The sequence below is a fragment of the Salvelinus fontinalis genome, unplaced genomic scaffold, assembly GCF_029448725.1.
Source record: "Salvelinus fontinalis isolate EN_2023a unplaced genomic scaffold, ASM2944872v1 scaffold_1068, whole genome shotgun sequence".
NCBI classification, from domain to species: Eukaryota; Metazoa; Chordata; class Actinopteri; order Salmoniformes; family Salmonidae; genus Salvelinus; species Salvelinus fontinalis.
In genome coordinates, this window is record NW_026601277.1 from 44333 (window position 1) to 61040 (window position 16708).

Sequence of the window (16708 nt, forward strand, 5' to 3'; positions counted from 1 at the left end):
CTAGAATGTATAATGTGGCATCTAGAATGTATAATGTGGCATCTAGAATGTATAATGTGGCATCTGGAATGTATAATGTGGCATCTAGAATGTATAATGTGGTCTCTAGAATGTATAATGTGGTCTCTAGAATGTATAATGTGGTCTCTAGAATGTATAATGTGGTCTCTAGAATGTATAATGTGGTCTCTAGAATGTATAATGTGGTCTCTAGAATGTATAATGTGGTCTCTAGAATGTATAATGTGGTCTCTGTATAATGTGTTCTCTAGAATGTATAATGTGGCCTCTAGAATGTATAATGTGGCCTCTAGAATGTATAATGTGGCCTCTAGAATGTATAATGTGGCCTCTAGAATGTATAATGTGGCCTCTAGAATGTATAATGTGGCCTCTAGAATGTATAATGTGGCCTCTAGAATGTATAATGTGGCCTCTAGAATGTATAATGTGGTCTCTAGAATGTATAATGTGGTCTCTAGAATGTATAATGTGGTCTCTAGAATGTATAATGTGGTCTCTAGAATGTATAATGTGGTCTCTGTATAATGTGTTCTCTAGAATGTATAATGTGGCCTCTAGAATGTATAATGTGGCCTCTAGAATGTATAATGTGGCCTCTAGAATGTATAATGTGGCCTCTAGAATGTATAATGTCTTCTCCAGAATGTATAATGTCTTCTCCAGAATGTATAATGTCTTCTCCAGAATGTATAATGTCTTCTCTAGAATGTATAATGTCTTCTCTAGAATGTATAATGCCTTCTCTAGAATGTATAATGCGTTCTCTAGAATGTATAATGCGTTCTCTAGAATGTATAATGTGGCATCTAGAGTGTATAATGTGGCATCTAGAATGTATAATGTGGCATCTAGAATGTATAATGTGGCATCTAGAATGTATAATGTGGCATCTAGAATGTATAATGTGGCATCTAGAATGTATAATGTGGCATCTAGAATGTATAATGTGGCATCTAGAATGTATAATGTGGCATCTAGAATGTATAATGTGGCATCTAGAATGTATAATGTGGCCTCTAGAATGTATAATGTGGCCTCTAGAATGTATAATGTGGCCTCTAGAATGTATAATGTGGCCTCTAGAATGTATAATGTGGCATCTAGAATGTATAATGTGGTCTCTAGAATGTATAATGTGGCCTCCAGAATGTATAATGTGGCCTCCAGAATGTATAATGTGGCCTCCAGAATGTATAATGTGGTCTCTAGAATGTATAATGTGGTCTCTAGAATGTATAATGTGATCTCTAGAATGTATAATGTGGCCTCTAGAATGTATAATGTGGCCTCCAGAATGTATAATGTGGCCTCCAGAATGTATAATGTGGCATCTAGAATGTATAATGTGGCATCTAGAATGTATAATGTGGTCTCTAGAATGTATAATGTGGTCTCTAGAATGTATAATGTCTTCTCTAGAATGTATAATGTCTTCTCTAGAATGTATAATGTCTTCTCTAGAATGTATAATGTCTTCTCTAGAATGTATAATGTGGCATCTAGAATGTATAATGTGGCATCTAGAATGTATAATGTGGCATCTAGAATGTATAATGTGGCCTCTAGAATGTATAATGTGGTCTCTAGAATGTATAATGTGGTCTCCAGAATGTATAATGTGTTCTCCAGAATGTATAATGTGTTCTCCAGAATGTATAATGTGGCCTCCAGAATGTATAATGTGGCCTCCAGAATGTATAATGTGGCCTCCAGAATGTATAATGTGGCCTCCAGAATGTATAATGTGGCCTCCAGAATGTATAATGTGGCATCCAGAATGTATAATGTGGCATCTAGAATGTATAATGTGGCATCTATAATGTATAATGTGGCATCTAGAATGTATAATGTGGCATCTATAATGTATAATGTGGCATCTAGAATGTATAATGTGGCATCTAGAATGTATAATGTGTTCTCTAGAATGTATAATGTGGCATCTAGAATGTATAATGTGGCATCTAGAATGTATAATGTGGCATCTAGAATGTATAATGTGGCATCTAGAATGTATAATGTGGCATCTAGAATGTATAATGTGGCATCTAGAATGTATAATGTGGCATCTAGAATGTATAATGTGGCATCTAGAATGTATAATGTGTTCTCTAGAATGTATAATGTGGTCTCTAGAATGTATAATGTGGTCTCTAGAATGTATAATGTGGTCTCTAGAATGTATAATGTGGTCTCTAGAATGTATAATGTGGTCTCTAGAATGTATAATGTGGTCTCTAGAATGTATAATGTGGTCTCTGTATAATGTGTTCTCTAGAATGTATAATGTGGCCTCTAGAATGTATAATGTGGCCTCTAGAATGTATAATGTGGCCTCTAGAATGTATAGTGTGGTCTCTAGAATGTATAATGTGGTCTCTAGAATGTATAATGTGGTCTCTAGAATGTATAATGTGGTCTCTAGAATGTATAATGTGGTCTCTAGAATGTATAATGTGGTCTCTGTATAATGTGGTCTCTAGAATGTATAATGTGGTCTCTAGAATGTATAATGTGGTCTCTAGAATGTATAATGTGGTCTCTAGAATGTATAATGTGGTCTCTAGAATGTATAATGTGGTCTCTAGAATGTATAATGTGGTCTCTGTATAATGTCTTCTCTAGAATGTATAATGCCTTCTCTAGAATGTATAATGCCTTCTCTAGAATGTATAATGCGTTCTCTAGAATGTATAATGTGTTCTCTAGAATGTATAATGTGGCATCTAGAGTGTATAATGTGGCATCTAGAATGTATAATGTGGCATCTAGAATGTATAATGTGGCATCTAGAATGTATAATGTGGCATCTAGAATGTATAATGTGGCATCTAGAATGTATAATGTGGCATCTAGAATGTATAATGTGGCATCTAGAATGTATAATGTGGCCTCTAGAATGTATAATGTGGCATCTAGAATGTATAATGTGGCCTCCAGAATGTATAATGTGGTCTCTAGAATGTATAATGTGGTCTCTAGAATGTATAATGTGGCCTCCAGAATGTATAATGTGGTCTCTAGAATGTATAATGTGGTCTCTAGAATGTATAATGTGGTCTCTAGAATGTATAATGTGGTCTCTAGAATGTATAATGTGGTCTCTAGAATGTATAATGTGGCCTCCAGAATGTATAATGTGGTCTCTGTATAATGTGTTCTCTAGAATGTATAATGTGTTCTCTAGAATGTATAATGTGGTCTCTAGAATGTATAATGTGGTCTCTAGAATGTATAATGTGGTCTCTAGAATGTATAATGTGGTCTCCAGAATGTATAATGTGGTCTCTGTATAATGTGTTCTCTAGAATGTATAATGTGGCCTCCAGAATGTATAATGTGGTCTCTAGAATGTATAATGTGGTCTCTAGAATGTATAATGTGATCTCTAGAATGTATAATGTGGTCTCTAGAATGTATAATGTGGTCTCTAGAATGTATAATGTGGCCTCCAGAATGTATAATGTGGTCTCTGTATAATGTGTTCTCTAGAATGTATAATGTGTTCTCTAGAATGTATAATGTGGTCTCTGTATAATGTGTTCTCTAGAATGTATAATGTGGTCTCTAGAATGTATAATGTGTTCTCTAGAATGTATAATGTGGTCTCTGTATAATGTGTTCTCTAGAATGTATACTGTGTTCTCTAGAATGTATAATGTGGTCTCTGTATAATGTGTTCTCTAGAATGTATAATGTGGCATCTAGAATGTATAATGTGTTCTCTAGAATGTATAATGTGTTCTCTAGAATGTATAATGTGTTCTCTAGAATGTATAATGTGTTTTCTAGAATGTATAATGTGGTCTCTAGAATGTATAATGTGGCATCTAGAGTGTATAATGTGGTCTCTGTATAATGTGGCATCTAGAATGTATAATGTGGCATCTAGAATGTATAATGTGTTCTCTAGAATGTATAATGTGTTCTCTAGAATGTATAATGTGTTCTCTAGAATGTATAATGTGTTTTCTAGAATGTATACTGTGTTCTCTAGAATGTATAATGTGGTCTCTAGAATGTATAATGTGTTCTCTAGAATGTATAATGTGTTCTCTAGAATGTATAATGTCTTCTCTAGAATGTATAATGTGTTCTCTAGAATGTATAATGTGGCATCTAGAATGTATAATGTGGCATCTAGAATGTATAATGTGGCATCTAGAATGTATAATGTGGCATCTAGAATGTATAATGTGGCATCTAGAATGTATAATGTGGCATCTAGAATGTATAATGTGGCCTCTAGAATGTATAATGTGGCCTCTAGAATGTATAATGTGGCATCTAGAATGTATAATGTGGCATCTAGAATGTATAATGTGGCATCTAGAATGTATAATGTGGCATCTAGAATGTATAATGTGGCATCTAGAATGTATAATGTGGCATCTAGAATGTATAATGTGGCATCTAGAATGTATAATGTGGCATCTAGAATGTATAATGTGTTCTCTAGAATGTATAATGTGGTCTCTAGAATGTATAATGTGGTCTCTAGAATGTATAATGTGGTCTCTAGAATGTATAATGTGGTCTCTAGAATGTATAATGTGGTCTCTGTATAATGTGGCCTCTGTATAATGTGGCCTCTAGAATGTATAATGTGGCCTCTAGAATGTATAATGTGGCCTCTAGAATGTATAATGTGGCCTCTAGAATGTATAATGTGGCCTCTAGAATGTATAATGTGGCCTCTAGAATGTATAATGTGGCCTCTAGAATGTATAATGTGGCCTCTAGAATGTATAATGTGGTCTCTAGAATGTATAATGAGGTCTCTAGAATGTATAATGTGGTCTCTAGAATGTATAATGTGGTCTCTGTATAATGTGTTCTCTAGAATGTATAATGTGGCCTCTAGAATGTATAATGTGGCCTCTAGAATGTATAATGTGGCCTCTAGAATGTATAATGTGGCCTCTAGAATGTATAATGTGGCCTCTAGAATGTATAATGTGGCCTCTAGAATGTATAATGTGTTCTCCAGAATGTATAATGTGTTCTCCAGAATGTATAATGTGTTCTCCAGAATGTATAATGTCTTCTCCAGAATGTATAATGTCTTCTCCAGAATGTATAATGTCTTCTCCAGAATGTATAATGTCTTCTCTAGAATGTATAATGTCTTCTCTAGAATGTATAATGCCTTCTCTAGAATGTATAATGCCTTCTCTAGAATGTATAATGCGTTCTCTAGAATGTATAATGCGTTCTCTAGAATGTATAATGTGGCATCTAGAGTGTATAATGTGGCATCTAGAATGTATAATGTGGCATCTAGAATGTATAATGTGGCATCTAGAATGTATAATGTGGCATCTAGAATGTATAATGTGGCATCTAGAATGTATAATGTGGCATCTAGAATGTATAATGTGGCATCTAGAATGTATAATGTGGCATCTAGAATGTATAATGTGGCCTCTAGAATGTATAATGTGGCCTCTAGAATGTATAATGTGGCCTCTAGAATGTATAATGTGGCATCTAGAATGTATAATGTGGTCTCTAGAATGTATAATGTGGTCTCTAGAATGTATAATGTGGCCTCCAGAATGTATAATGTGGCCTCCAGAATGTATAATGTGGTCTCTAGAATGTATAATGTGGTCTCTAGAATGTATAATGTGATCTCTAGAATGTATAATGTGGTCTCTAGAATGTATAATGTGGTCTCTAGAATGTATAATGTGGCCTCCAGAATGTATAATGTGGCATCCAGAATGTATAATGTGGCATCTAGAATGTATAATGTGGTCTCTAGAATGTATAATGTGGTCTCTAGAATGTATAATGTCTTCTCTAGAATGTATAATGTCTTCTCTAGAATGTATAATGTCTTCTCTAGAATGTATAATGTGGCATCTAGAATGTATAATGTGGCATCTAGAATGTATAATGTGGCATCTAGAATGTATAATGTGGCATCTAGAATGTATAATGTGGCATCTAGAATGTATAATGTGGCATCTAGAATGTATAATGTGGCATCTAGAATGTATAATGTGGCATCTAGAATGTATAATGTGGCATCTAGAATGTATAATGTGGCATCTAGAATGTATAATGTGGCCTCTAGAATGTATAATGTGGTCTCTAGAATGTATAATGTGGTCTCCAGAATGTATAATGTGTTCTCCAGAATGTATAATGTGTTCTCCAGAATGTATAATGTGGCCTCCAGAATGTATAATGTGGCCTCCAGAATGTATAATGTGGCCTCCAGAATGTATAATGTGGCCTCCAGAATGTATAATGTGGCCTCCAGAATGTATAATGTGGCCTCCAGAATGTATAATGTGGCCTCCAGAATGTATAATGTGGCATCTAGAATGTATAATGTGGCATCTAGAATGTATAATGTGTTCTCTAGAATGTATAATGTGGCATCTGGAATGTATAATGTGGCATCTAGAATGTATAATGTGGCATCTAGAATGTATAATGTGGCATCTAGAATGTATAATGTGGCATCTAGAATGTATAATGTGGCCTCTAGAATGTATAATGTGGCATCTAGAATGTATAATGTGGCATCTAGAATGTATAATGTGGCATCTAGAATGTATAATGTGGCATCTAGAATGTATAATGTGGCATCTAGAATGTATAATGTGGCATCTAGAATGTATAATGTGGCATCTAGAATGTATAATGTGGCATCTAGAATGTATAATGTGGCATCTAGAATGTATAATGTGGCATCTAGAATGTATAATGTGTTCTCTAGAATGTATAATGTGGTCTCTAGAATGTATAATGTGGTCTCTAGAATGTATAATGTGGTCTCTAGAATGTATAATGTGGTCTCTAGAATGTATAATGTGGTCTCTAGAATGTATAATGTGGTCTCTGTATAATGTGTTCTCTAGAATGTATAATGTGGCCTCTAGAATGTATAATGTGGCCTCTAGAATGTATAATGTGGCCTCTAGAATGTATAATGTGGCCTCTAGAATGTATAATGTGGCCTCTAGAATGTATAATGTGGCCTCTAGAATGTATAATGTGGCCTCTAGAATGTATAATGTGGCCTCTAGAATGTATAATGTGGTCTCTAGAATGTATAATGTGGTCTCTAGAATGTATAATGTGGTCTCTAGAATGTATAATGTGGTCTCTAGAATGTATAATGTGGTCTCTGTATAATGTGGTCTCTAGAATGTATAATGTGGCCTCTAGAATGTATAATGTCTTCACTAGAATGTATAATGCCTTCTCTAGAATGTATAATGCCTTCTCTAGAATGTATAATGCGTTCTCTAGAATGTATAATGTGTTCTCTAGAATGTATAATGTGGCATCTAGAGTGTATAATGTGGCATCTAGAATGTATAATGTGGCATCTAGAATGTATAATGTGGCCTCTAGAATGTATAATGTGGCATCTAGAATGTATAATGTGGCCTCTAGAATGTATAATGTGGCATCTAGAATGTATAATGTGGCCTCCAGAATGTATAATGTGGTCTCTAGAATGTATAATGTGGTCTCTAGAATGTATAATGTGGCCTCCAGAATGTATAATGTGGTCTCTAGAATGTATAATGTGGTCTCTAGAATGTATAATGTGGTCTCTAGAATGTATAATGTGGTCTCTAGAATGTATAATGTGGTCTCTAGAATGTATAATGTGGCCTCCAGAATGTATAATGTGGTCTCTGTATAATGTGTTCTCTAGAATGTATAATGTGTTCTCTAGAATGTATAATGTGGTCTCTAGAATGTATAATGTGGTCTCTAGAATGTATAATGTGGTCTCTAGAATGTATAATGTGGTCTCCAGAATGTATAATGTGGTCTCTGTATAATGTGTTCTCTAGAATGTATAATGTGGCCTCCAGAATGTATAATGTGGTCTCTATAATGTATAATGTGGTCTCTAGAATGTATAATGTGGCCTCCAGAATGTATAATGTGGTCTCTAGAATGTATAATGTGGTCTCTAGAATGTATAATGTGGTCTCTAGAATGTATAATGTGGTCTCTAGAATGTATAATGTGGTCTCTAGAATGTATAATGTGGCCTCCAGAATGTATAATGTGGTCTCTGTATAATGTGTTCTCTAGAATGTATAATGTGTTCTCTAGAATGTATAATGTGGTCTCTAGAATGTATAATGTGGTCTCTAGAATGTATAATGTGGTCTCTAGAATGTATAATGTGGTCTCCAGAATGTATAATGTGGTCTCTGTATAATGTGTTCTCTAGAATGTATAATGTGGCCTCCAGAATGTATAATGTGGTCTCTAGAATGTATAATGTGGTCTCTAGAATGTATAATGTGATCTCTAGAAAGTATAATGTGGTCTCTAGAATGTATAATGTGGTATCTAGAATGTATAATGTGGCCTCCAGAATGTATAATGTGGTCTCTGTATAATGTGTTCTCTAGAATGTATAATGTGTTCTCTAGAATGTATAATGTGGTCTCTGTATAATGTGTTCTCTAGAATGTATAATGTGGTCTCTAGAATGTATAATGTGTTCTCTAGAATGTATAATGTGGTCTCTGTATAATGTGTTCTCTAGAATGTATACTGTGTTCTCTAGAATGTATAATATGGTCTCTGTATAATGTGTTCTCTAGAATGTATAATGTGGCATCTAGAATGTATAATGTGTTCTCTAGAATGTATAATGTGGTCTCTAGAATGTATAATGTGGCATCTAGAGTGTATAATGTGGTCTCTGTATAATGTGTTCTCTAGAATGTATAATGTGGCATCTAGAATGTATAATGTGTTCTCTAGAATGTATAATGTGTTCTCTAGAATGTATAATGTGTTCTCTAGAATGTATAATGTGTTTTCTAGAATGTATACTGTGTTCTCTAGAATGTATAATGTGGTCTCTAGAATGTATAATGTGTTCTCTAGAATGTATAATGTCTTCTCTAGAATGTATAATGTCTTCTCTAGAATGTATACTGTGTTCTCTAGAATGTATACTGTGGCCTCTAGAATGTATAATGTGGCCTCTAGAATGTATAATGTGGCCTCTAGAATGTATAACGTGGCCTCTAGAATGTATAACGTGGCCTCTAGAATGTATAACGTGGCCTCTAGAATGTATAACGTGGTCTCTAGAATGTATAATGTGGTCTCTAGAATGTATAATGTGGTCTCTGTATAATGTGTTCTCTAGAATGTATAATGTGGCATCTAGAATGTATAATGTGGCATCTAGAATGTATAATGTGGCATCTAGAATGTATAATGTGGCATCTAGAATGTATAATGTGTTCTCTCGAATGTATAATGTGTTCTCTAGAATGTATAATGTGTTTTCTAGAATGTATACTGTGTTCTCTAGAATGTATAATGTGGTCTCTAGAATGTATAATGTGTTCTCTAGAATGTATAATGTGTTCTCTAGAATGTATAATGTGTTCTCTAGAATGTATAATGTCTTCTCTAGAATGTATAATGTCTTCTCTAGAATGTATACTGTGTTCTCTAGAATGTATAATGTGGCCTCTAGAATGTATAACGTGGCCTCTAGAATGTATAACGTGGCCTCTAGAATGTATAACGTGGCCTCTAGAATGTATAACGTGGCCTCTAGAATGTATAACGTGGCCTCTAGAATGTATACTGTGTTCTCTTTCAGATTCTAGGTTCCTCCTCATCCGTGACGTGAGTTGAAAGGGAAGTAGTGTGATCAGTCCATTCATGCATACTGTTGTTGATCAGATAATGAGATGTTTTGTGGTCCTACCTCCTCATCCATGAAGTCCTCTGGCCTGGCATTCTGTCTGCCTGCTTTCTGCTGTCTGGATGAAACAAAGGTGGCTGGTGTCCACCCTGCGATAGGAAACAAGTAGTGATTCTTACAGTCACACGTCGCAAGATTTCTTAGACTATATTATATCAATATTTTACTCCATCTTGTTTTTTAAATAGTGAGCCAACATGTTATTGTCAGCACTTTTATTTCCCTGACTGATCAGAACTCATTTTCCCATGATGTCTTGTGTCTCTGCAGCAGACATACAGTGAGCAATATGTTTGGAACATCACATAGCAATTAAATGGCAGTACAGAATCACACCCCCCACACCTAGAGAATCCCCCCCCACGCACCTAGAGAATCCCCCCCCACCTAGAGAATCACCCCCCCACCTAGAGAATCACCCCCCCCACCTAGAGAATCACCCCCCACCTAGAAAATCACCCCCCACAACTAGAGAATCCCCCCCCACGCACCTAGAGAATCCCCCCCCACCTAGAGAATCACCCCCCCCACCTAGAGAATCACCCCCCCCACCTAGAGAATCACCCCCCACCTAGAAAATCACCCCCCACAACTAGAGAATCACCCCCCACAACTAGAGAATCACCCCCCACAACTAGAGAATCACCCCCCACAACTAGAGAATCACCCACCCCACAACTAGAGAATCACCCCCCCCACAACTAGAGAATCACCCCCCACAACTAGAAAATCACCCCCCCCCCACAACTAGAAAATCACCCCCCACAACTAGAGAATCACACCCCACAACTAGAAAATCACCCCCCCCCACAACTAGAAAATCACCCCCCACAACTAGAGAATCACCCCCCCCCACAACTAGAAAATCACCCCCCACAACTAGAGAATCACCCCCCCCCACAACTAGAAAATCACCCCCCACAACTAGAGAATCACCCCCCCCCACAACTAGAAAATCACCCCCCACAACTAGAGAATCACCCCCCCCACAACTAGAGAATCACCCCCCCCCCCACAACTAGAGAATCACCCCCCCCAACTAGAGAATCACCCCCCACACAACTAGAGAATCACCCCCCCCACAACTAGAGAATCACCCCCCCCCCCCACAACTAGAGAATCACCCCCCCCAACTAGAGAATCACCCCCCACAACTAGAGAATCACCCCCCACAACTAGAGAATCACCCCCCACAACTAGAGAATCACCCCCCACAACTAGAGAATCACCCCCCCCAACTAGAGAATCACCCCCCCCAACTAGAGAATCACCCCCCCCAACTAGAGAATCACCCACCCCACAACTAGAGAATCACCCCCCCCAACTAGAGAATCACCCCCCCCCACAACTAGAAAATCACCCCCCACAACTAGAGAATCACCCCCCCCCCACAACTAGAAAATCACCCCCCACAACTAGAGAATCACCCCCCCCACAACTAGAGAATCACCCCCCCCCCCACAACTAGAGAATCACCCCCCCCAACTAGAGAATCACCCCCCACACAACTAGAGAATCACCCCCCCCACAACTAGAGAATCACCCCCCCCCCCACAACTAGAGAATCACCCCCCCCAACTAGAGAATCACCCCCCACAACTAGAGAATCACCCCCCACAACTAGAGAATCACCCCCCACAACTAGAGAATCACCCCCCACAACTAGAGAATCACCCCCCACAACTAGAGAATCACCCCCCACCTAGAGAATCACCCCCCACCTAGAGAATCACCCCCCACGCACCTAGAGAATCACACGCCACACCTAGAGAATCACCCCCCCACGCACCTAGAGAATCCCCCCCCTCCCCTCACGCCTAGAGAATCACCCCTATTGGTCTCTCAGTATGGTGTTAATATGGTATGGTGATAATATGGGATGGTGATATTATGGTATGGTGAGAATATGGTATGGTGATAATATGGTATGGTGATAATATGGTATGGTGAGAATATGGTATGGTGAGAATATGGTATGGTGATAATATGGTATGGTGAGGTCTCTCAGTATGGTGATAATATGGTATGGTGATAATATGGGATGGTGATATTATGGTATGGTGATAATATGGTATGGTGATAATATGGTATGGTGATAATATGGTATGGTGATAATATGGTATGGTGAGAATATGGTATGGTGATAATATGGTATGGTGAGGTCTCTCAGTATGGTGATAATATGGTATGGTGATAATATGGGATGGTGATATTATGGTATGGTGAGAATATGGTATGGTGATAATATGGTATGGTGATAATATGGTATGGTGATAATATGGTATGGTGATAATATGGTATGGTGAGGTCTCTCAGTATGGTGATAATATGGTATGGTGAGGTCTCTCAGTATGGTGATAATATGGTATGGTGATAATATGGTATGGTGAGGTCTCTCAGTATGGTGATAATATGGTATGGTGGTAATATGGTATGGTGATAATATGGTATGGTGAGAATATGGTATGGTGATAATATGGTATGGTGAGGTCCCTCAGTATGGTGAGAATATGGTATGGTGATAATATGGTATGGTGATAATATGGTATGGTGATAGTATGGTATGGTGATAGTATGGTATGGTGATAATATGGTATGGTGATAATATGGTATGGTGAGGTCCCTCAGTATGGTGATAATATGTTATGGTGATAATATGGTATGGTGGTAATATGGTATGGTGAGGTCCCTCAGTATGGTGATAATATGGTATGGTGATAATATGTTATGGTGGTAATATGATATGGTGATATTATGGTATGGTGAGGTCTCTCAGTATGGTGATAATATGGTATGGTGAGGTCTCTCAGTATGGTGATAATATGGTATGGTGAGGTCCCTCAGTATGGTGATAATATGGTATGGTGAGGTCCCTCAGTATGGTGATAATATGGTATGGTGAGGTCCCTCAGTATGGTGGTAATATGGTATGGTGATAATATGGTATGGTGATATTATGGTATGGTGATAATATGGTATGGTGATAATATGGTATGGTGATAATATGGTATGGTGATAATATGGTATGGTGAGAATATGGTATGGTGATAATATGGTATGGTGAGGTCCCTCAGTATGGTGGTAATATGGTATGGTGATAATATGGTATGGTGAGGTCCCTCAGTATGGTGATAATATGGTATGGTGATAATATGGTATGGTGATATTATGGTATGGTGATAATATGGTATGGTGATAATATGGTATGGTGATAATATGGTATGGTGATAATATGGTATGGTGAGAATATGGTATGGTGATAATATGGTATGGTGAGGTCCCTCAGTATGGTGATAATATGGTATGGTGAGGTCTCTTAGTATGGTGATAATATGGCATGGTGATAATATGGCATGGTGATAATATGGTATGGTGATAATATGGTATGGTGATAATATGGTATGGTGAGGTCTCTCAGTATGGTGATAATATGGTATGGTGAGGTCCCTCAGTATGGTATTAGCTCCCAGCCCCAAAGAGAAGCTGGTTAAACAACACACAATGACATTAACAGGCCTACATGCTACCGTCTCTGAGTGCGTGAGAGGGTAAGAAAGAGAGATAGTGTGTGTGTCTGAGTAAGAGAGTGTGCGTGTGTGTGTGTGTGTCAGAGTAAGTGTGTGTGTGTCTGTGTGAGTGTGTGTGTGTGTGTGTGTGAGTCAGCCTCCCACTCCCTTGCCACAGCAGGACCAACCTTCTTTGGTGCCCACGGTGTTGAAGTACCCGGCAGAGAATCCCCCAGTGAAGGCTCCATGGAACCTCTGGTAGCGTCCCTTCTCATCCTTGACGGTCTGCTCGTGTAGCGGGATAGGTTTCCTCAGAGGTTCATCTACACACGTTGATCCAAAACATCAGCAGCCATGATATTGTAGAATAATACTTTCTACTAGGAAAGTAGCTGGTTAGGAAATACACCCTTTTTTGTAGGAAGCACTAGACAAACAAGTGGACATCAAAACCACAATACCTTACTACATCTCTGATTTCAGTAGACCAGAACCAGGTCGATCAGAACCAGGTCAATCAGAACTAGGTCGATCAGAACCAGGTCGAGAAGAACCAGGTCGATCAGAACCAGGTCGATCAGAACCAGGTCGATCAGAACCAGGTCGATCAGAACCAGGTCGATCAGAACCAGGTCGATCAGAACCAGGTCGATCAGAACCAGGTCGTAGACCAGAACCAGGTCGATCAGAACCAGGTCGACCAGAACCAGGTCGACCAGAACCAGGTCGATCAGAACCAGGTCGACCAGAACCAGGTCCATCAGAAAGAGAAATTATTGCTCCAAATAGGGTCGACGAACTACCTGTTTGCTTAGTGGCATTTTCCCATGTCAGAAGGTATATCCATAATCATTACACGGTTCTTACTAAAAAAAAAAATCGGGCATCATTTACATTACCGAGAAGTTTACAATAAAGTATTAAATCCAGTTTTCAGATGCCACCCTACACGGATGTCAATGACGTGTTCTGGCCAGAGACAGAAGTGGAAGCGACGAGGTGGGGTCAGCGCCCACAACCTGCAGCTCAATGCAACTCTGATTGGTTCAGCCTCCAGCAGCCATGTGCTGCCCTGAGTGAACAGGGGGTACAGGAGGGAACTAGCTAGTTAGCTTTGTGTGTTCTAGCTAGCTGCACAAGCAACAGGGGTTAACATAACACGCTCTACCAGAGCTAGCGAGCCGACTGATACTCGTCTAGCACACTGATGCCCTGGACCAGAGCTAGCGAGCCGACGGATACTCACCTAGCACCCTGATGCCCTGGACCAGAGCTAGCGAGCCGACGGATACTCGCCTAGCACACTGATGCCCTGGACCAGAGATAGCGAGCAGACTGATACTCGCCTAGCACACTGATGCCCTGGACCAGAGCTAGCGAGCCGACGGATACTCGTCTAGCACACTGATGCCCTGGACCAGAGCTAGCGAGCCGACGGATACTCGTCTAGCACACTGATGCCCTGGACCAGAGCGAGCCGACGGATACTCGTCTAGCACACTGATGCCCTGGACCAGAGCTAGCGAGCCGACGGATACTCGTCTAGCACACTGATGCCCTGGACCAGAGCGAGCCGACGGATACTCGTCTAGCACACTGATGCCCTGGACCAGAGCTAGCGAGCCGACGGATACTCGTCTAGCACACTGATGCCCTGGACCAGAGCGAGCCGACGGATACTCGTCTAGCACACTGATGCCCTGGACCAGAGCGAGCCGACGGATACTCGTCTAGCACACTGATGCCCTGGACCAGAGCTAGCGAGCCGACGGATACTCGTCTAGCACACTGATGCCCTGGACCAGAGCGAGCCGACGGATACTCGTCTAGCACACTGATGCCCTGGACCAGAGCTAGCGAGCCGACGGATACTCGTCTAGCACACTGATGCCCTGGACCAGAGCGAGCCGACGGATACTCGTCTAGCACACTGATGCCCTGGACCAGAGCGAGCCGACGGATACTCGTCTAGCACACTGATGCCCTGGACCAGAGCTAGCGAGCCGACGGATACTCGTCTAGCACACTGATGCCCTGGACCAGAGCGAGCCGACGGATACTCGTCTAGCACACTGATGCCCTGGACCAGAGCTAGCGAGCCGACTGATACTCGTCTAGCACACTGATGCCCTGGTCCAGAGCTAGCGAGCCGACTGATACTCGTCTAGCACACTGATGCCCTGGTCCAGAGCTAGCGAGCCGACGGATACTCGCCTAGCACACGGATGCTAGTGGATCTGTTGAGGGCGGTACGGGAATTGGATGGGGTCCAGGGTGCTAGGAACGCATTTCATAGCTACAGAAGTGAGTACTACGGAGCGATAGTCATTTAGACAGGTCACCTTGTTGTTCTGAGGCACAGGGACTATGGTGGTCTCCTTGAAACATGTAGATATTACAATCTGGGTCAGGGGAGAGGTTGAAAATGAACATTACGGAGAGCGAGATCACACAGTCGTCCGGGGTTGCATATAAAAACTGAATTAAAGACTATATTGTGCACTGCTCGTTAATGTAAACGATGCCCAAATAATAGTTACAGTCTAACGTTACGGATGATAGATTTACTGTACCTTCCGACGTGGGGGAAGTGTCGCTAAACAGCAGGTACGGACATGTCAACGTGGCAAGTGATTAGAACTCGTCTAATGAATGAATGATTAAGGTCTTAGTTTGAGACGGGGTGTTACTGATATGATAACTGTACTTACAAGTTATCAACTGTAAACATGACAACGAACGAACCCTGTCTGTTGGGCTAAACGAGAGAGTGTTAGCATGGCTAACTTTAGTTAGCTAAAAGAGACATGGAGGCGTTAACAGCAGCTCGTAAACACCACGTTGATCAATCTTTCCCTCACAATAACTATTAAATGTCTGTATTAATGTCAAATACAAAGTAAAACGAACGTTACCTTCTTCTAGCGGTTCTAATGGGGTTCCAAAAGTAACAAAATCTCCGTCGCTATCACTGTCGGACGCCATGTTTACTATAACTACGGAAACTCGTTCTGTTCAAAATCACGCGCATGCGCAATCAAATTGCGAACAGCTTATTCAAACGTTACCTGAGTTTTACTCACTGGTCCACTGCCTATTGAATTTGGTAATAAATGAACTGAAATGTCCTGGAACTAATGCATTAATCGGTAGAAGAGTTGTTTTGTTCGATTATATTCAAGCTATGATCCTGTAATTACAATGAAATCAGCATTCAGTTACATTTGTAGGTTTCTTAAGTTTGAGTGACATCTTGTGGTAACATTGCAAGCAGTGTGTGTATGTGTGTGAGAGAGAGAGAGCTGGCGTGTGTGTATGAAAGAAAAGCCAGAGAGCCAGCTAGTGTGTGTGTGTGTGTGTGGGGGTGGGTGTGTGTGTGTGTGTGTATGTGTGTGTGTAGTGTGTGTGTAGTGTGTGTGAGCTGGCATGTGTGTAGTGTGTATGAAAGAAAGGCCAAAGA

The 16708-nt window shown here is 39.9% G+C and overlaps 1 protein-coding gene across 1 annotated transcript in view; it reads right to left on the minus strand.

Moving 5' to 3' along the window:
• Positions 1-16263, minus strand: part of LOC129848558 (G patch domain-containing protein 1-like) — a gene marked incomplete at its 3' end in the record, with an annotated part of 60486 nt that extends 44223 nt beyond the window's left edge. The window contains exons 1-3 of the mRNA XM_055915723.1: positions 16164-16263; positions 13437-13571; positions 9746-9831 (exon numbers count right to left, since the gene is read on the minus strand). Of these exons, the coding sequence (XP_055771698.1) occupies positions 9746-9831; positions 13437-13571; positions 16164-16233 (291 nt within the window). The remainder of the gene's footprint in view (positions 1-9745; positions 9832-13436; positions 13572-16163) is intronic.
• Between the last annotated feature and the right edge of the window lie 445 nt (positions 16264-16708).